Below are 4,913 nucleotides of genomic sequence, written 5' to 3'. Positions count from 1 at the left end.
AACTTGGAGCCAATGATTAGATGTTAAAATTTACTTCCTTATTGATCCCGTGGTTAGCTGGTTCAGCTATGGACAAATCCAGAGTTCAAATGCCTGGTCAGTCCAACATAAATAATTAATATATTTATGGGATTTTCTTCGAAGAAAATTTTCAATAACTGCTTGGAGTGTAGTAGATTAAGGCATTAAGTACGTGAAGTGATAACAAAAATTCAAACCACTTTACGTGTTTACTTATAAGTCACTTGGGTTCAGTCGGTGATAGAGCCCTCGCGAGTCAATACATAATGATTAAATTATTAAGTTGTTTTGTTTTTGCTGCATTCTTGTGTACCACAGGTGAGCACGATGGTTTTTTATTAATATGTTCACAAAGTTGAATAAAACCCCAATCCCACATAATTGCATACTCATTTTATATTTGGCTGGTGGGAGGCTTAGGCCGTGTAAGTTACCTTCAAAGACGTACCGCCAAGCGATTTAGCGTTCCGGTACGATGTCGTGTAGATACCGAAAGGGGTGTGAATTTTCATCCTCCTCCTAACAAGTTAGCCCGCTTCCATTTTAGAATTCATCATCACTTACTATCAGGTGAGATTGTAATCAAGGGCTAACTTGTAAAGAATGAAAAAAAATATATATTTATTCTAATATTATTTAATATATTTGAAGGAGAAATTTGTAGTATTATATATTTTTACTAGCTGGCAAAGGTTTTTATTTTTTCATTTGTGTGTGCATTATTTAGGCCAAAATTGTAATATTAGGCCAAAGCCTTATACAAACAAATATAAGTATAGATAGATACTCACAATATTATTATTACATTATATTTGTTAAATCAACTAAAATTCTATTATGGATCAAATAATATATTCTACAATGACAATGAAGTTGGCTAGAAAATGAAGTGGGATGATAAACATCTACATATGAATTTACCTATTGACGGGTTTATGATAAGGCAGTTCCAAGTGTTCCATCATTCCTATCTAACTGTTTAAAAGCTAATTATGCTGGAAAAAAAAGCCAAAAAAAGAATATTTACTGCATTCAAAGAAGTCGTTCCAAAGATTCTAGTCAGATCTTAAAATTTTGTAAAGGAGCACCAAGGAATTGAGGTATTTACAAAATAATAATTACTTACAGACGTGACACGGTAGTGATCATCATACGGGTTCTGTTTCTGTACGTACCTACGAGTACCTTCGGAACCCTAACATGAACCATCCCAATCCGCCAATCTGTTATTGAGTACCCAAGGGTCTTCGATGAATAAGCCTACTACAACTATCGCCATAACCGAATTGAAAACTCCCAGAGTATCAAGTAACCGCTTTGTGACAAACAAACTTTTTTTATGTCAATTCAAAACTATACATTACTATGCAACTTTTTTACTACATTTATTGTAATTTCTTTCTATGTATGGTAAAGGTAAGATAGTAGTGGTAACTCTAAATTTTGATCCTTCTACCACCAATCAATCATTTAATAGCAATGAGGCAAAATACCATTTGCTGGATTAGCTAGTTTAAGAATTTTTTTTTCAGAATGTAAGCGCTACAGATATGATTATTCATACGATTGTGAGGTGGATGGATGGTTCAAGCTTCACCTGGTGCCAGCCACGTGGCACGACGCCTGGCTGCGCTGCCAGCTCGAAGGTACGATAACAGAGAATAATACCTTAATCTTCAAAGAAAAGAAGTCATTAAGATAAGTTAGCATAAGTATTCTTTCTCAATTATTTGCTTTATCTGACTCCCATTTTAGAATTCAGCATACTTTTACAGTCTTTTTTCTGTCATTTTCTTTTCCAGGAGCAGTTCTAGCATCTCCAGACAACAGAAACATGAACCTGGCAATGAGGAAGGTCATGAAGAATAAGCAAACCACATGGAATGGCGTCTTCACTGGAATTCACGCCACATTTTCTAAAGGGGACTTCTTTTCTGTCGAAGGTAAGAAAAACATTTTCTCCTGTTTTCTGTTTTTCTTAGCTTAATTTTCTGTATATGTATGACATTGATTTATCATCATTCTGTAATATATTACCAAAGTACAACTGTTTAGTTTCTAGCTTGGACTTTTAAAAACCCACTTGATGTTTCAAAAGTCCTTTTAAACTAAGGCTACTTGCAATGAATTTGAATTGATTCCAATGTTTATGGTCACCTATATTTTTAATAAATTTGATAATTATTTAATAAAATTAACACTCATATTATTCCAGGTATTCCTTTATCCAAAATGTCAGTAGAGTGGACACCAGTAGAACCTGACAACAAGAACAATCATGAGAACTGTATCCTGTTGGTCTCCAACGGCACCATCGCGGACGTGAACTGCGACGAAGTACATCCTTACATGTGCTTCAAAAAGAAGACCAAGAATATGGTGTTTAATGGATGTGGAACCTTCGACTCAGGTAGGTTTATATTATCAAAGAAGAGGAATAATCAGGAATAATCAGAAGTCGTAGTCAATGAGTCATAGAAGAGGAATAATCAGAAACGTTATTAGATAATAAACGAAGATTTTTTCCTTGATGACCTCTCTAACTCTATTTTTCATTTAGCGTACAACTTGGATCCTCGGACCGGCAGCTGCTACAAGTTCCACCGCGTCCCCCGGAACTGGACCCGCGCGTTCATGACCTGCGCAGCCGAGGGGGGGCACCTGGTCATCATCAACAGCCAGCAGGAAGCCAACGTCGTCCGAGAGCTGTTCGCAAAGAACCCTCGGAACACCATAATCGCTACCAATCTTGATGGCATGAAAGACGTCATTCACATCGGATTCCATGACTGGGACGAACGTGATGCCTGGCACACTATTGACGGTAATATACTACTACTTACGTGACTCTACGAGCCGACCAGTGGTCGAAATTATAGCCTTACTTAAACTCGATACTAATAAAGAGGTAAAGTTTGTGGTGTTGTCGTTCTCTGGATCTTCTGTACCGATTCTGAAAATTCTTTTACCACTAGAAAGCCAAGTTTTTGTGTGACTATATTTAATACGGGAACGGAAAGTACGCGGATGAAACCGCGGAGCGTCTGCTAGTGAGAAATAAATATTTATGTATTTCTAAGAAGGGTATTACTAGCGGCACTCTAGCGCTGAACGAAACGGTTTCTGCGCATCGCTACTGTTACTCACGCAATACACACGCAGTACCTACACTGAATACTACCGCCGAACCTGCAGGCGCAGACGCTTACGGCGACGAAGATGGTGACGAGATGGATGACGCACATACCAAACATGACACCGCCCCAGCGCAGGATAGCGAGTAATTGCAGTCCGCGCGGGGCACATGATTGATACCGACAAAGACGTACCGCCAAGCGATTTAGCGTTCCGGTGCGATGCCGTGTAGAACGGTTAGAGCTAAAAATTCGTGCCGGCACTTGTATTGTCAACTTTGACATTCAATTACCAATTGGCAAGTGGAGGTGGCTCTTTAAATAACTTTGATCTGTTCACGCAACAGGTAAACCGCTCATCGAGGCCGGATACAGTCTATGGGCGGAGGGGCAGCCCGATAACGCGGCGCCGGGCGAGTACTGCGGGGGAATGTTCCGCAACGGACGCCTGGACGACATATTTTGCCACGAGCGCGGGCCCTTCGTGTGTGAGAAGAGCCCTGACAGCCTCCTACAGGAAGAGGACCTCTGAGGACAGCTATCATCATCATAATCATCATCGTCATTGTCAACTACTGAAAATAGGCTTGTTGTAAGGATTTGTTAACACTTCTTGGTAATCTTTGTAATCGCCGTAGGGTCGCGAGTCTTTCGGTTTTAAGCAAAATATATTTCGGAGAGTGTGCGCAGGAGCTATTTGAGCTCGTACCACCGTTACCACTTTACCATCGCACTGCAAGACATCGGGTGGGCTTCCATTCACATGTCATTGACATCTCTAGAACTCATACGAGAGTGGTATCTTCTATGCAAGCGTGTTTCACCAGGTGGTTGGGAGTGATCGTGGTAAAGCCATATAAAAAAGCACAGTCTTTTACCACATGTATCCATAGGCTTGCTGTAACTCTCTGTACTTCAACAACCAACGGCTTCCCCGAATAGTGCATAGAATAAAGAGTATAAATAAGAAAATATTAATAATCATAATAGTTCAGTATTGTGTTTTTTTTTAAGAATTAAGTGGAGTAAGTCTGTGTTAGGAGCGAGCAGGAGAATAGTCAAGCAGGCGGGAACTGACTACGACCTCTCGGTGTTGAGTCCGACCCTTTATCACTGAGCTAATGAGGCTTCCCAATTATTTCATTGCCTGACCTAGGACTCGAACCCAGCTACCAGTCACATGGGCTAACCACTGAACCCATGAGGCAATTGTATCTAATCGTAAATCTTATGCCTAATTACTGATTAGTAACGATCATTAACTACTTGAACACAAGTGGTTTCTACGTATTGTTGAAGTGGTCGATATATGTAAGCTGTTAATAATAGAATGGTTTTCTTGAAATACAGTAATAAAAAAACCACTCGACTCCACGTGGGTAGAAGAACATCTGAATAAACAGGAATTTTAAATACTGAATCAATTATTGAAATTATTCACAAGAAAAGGGACGTAATAAAAAAACAAATTACAGGAGGACGACGGAGGATTGCTAGCATCCGTTAGTAATTAAGTAAATCTAACAAAGCGGCTTTTTAGAGATCCGTAGTCAACATGGAACTCTTATTGTTTCGCCATGTCCGTCTGTCCGCGGTACAACTACTATTACAATAATTGTTTCCTACCTGGTACCACCCATATAGTCTAAGCCTCAGTAGTCACTCCATAGATTATCAAGAGCTTAAACATTCTTTTAGGTGGGTTGGCTGGTTTGGTGTTAACCCCTAGTTCTTTGGCTCTGTGATTATCACCAACAT

General features: G+C 39.5%; 1 protein-coding gene across 1 annotated transcript; it reads left to right on the top strand.

Moving 5' to 3' along the window:
• The first annotated feature begins 260 nt into the window (after positions 1-260).
• On the top strand, positions 261-4,143 carry LOC112055467 (C-type mannose receptor 2-like). The gene is made up of 6 exons (XM_024095595.2): positions 261-339; positions 1,554-1,667; positions 1,824-1,964; positions 2,237-2,431; positions 2,582-2,845; positions 3,503-4,143. Exons 1-6 carry the CDS (start codon positions 288-290, stop codon positions 3,685-3,687), a joined length of 951 nt encoding a protein of 316 aa, XP_023951363.1. The 5' UTR covers positions 261-287; the 3' UTR covers positions 3,688-4,143.
• Positions 4,144-4,913: the final 770 nt, after the last annotated feature.

The sequence above is a fragment of the Bicyclus anynana genome, chromosome 11, assembly GCF_947172395.1.
Source record: "Bicyclus anynana chromosome 11, ilBicAnyn1.1, whole genome shotgun sequence".
In the NCBI taxonomy this organism is placed as follows: Eukaryota; Metazoa; Arthropoda; class Insecta; order Lepidoptera; family Nymphalidae; genus Bicyclus; species Bicyclus anynana.
Note: the sequence above shows the minus strand (reverse complement) of the source record. Positions and strands in the feature narration are given on the sequence as shown.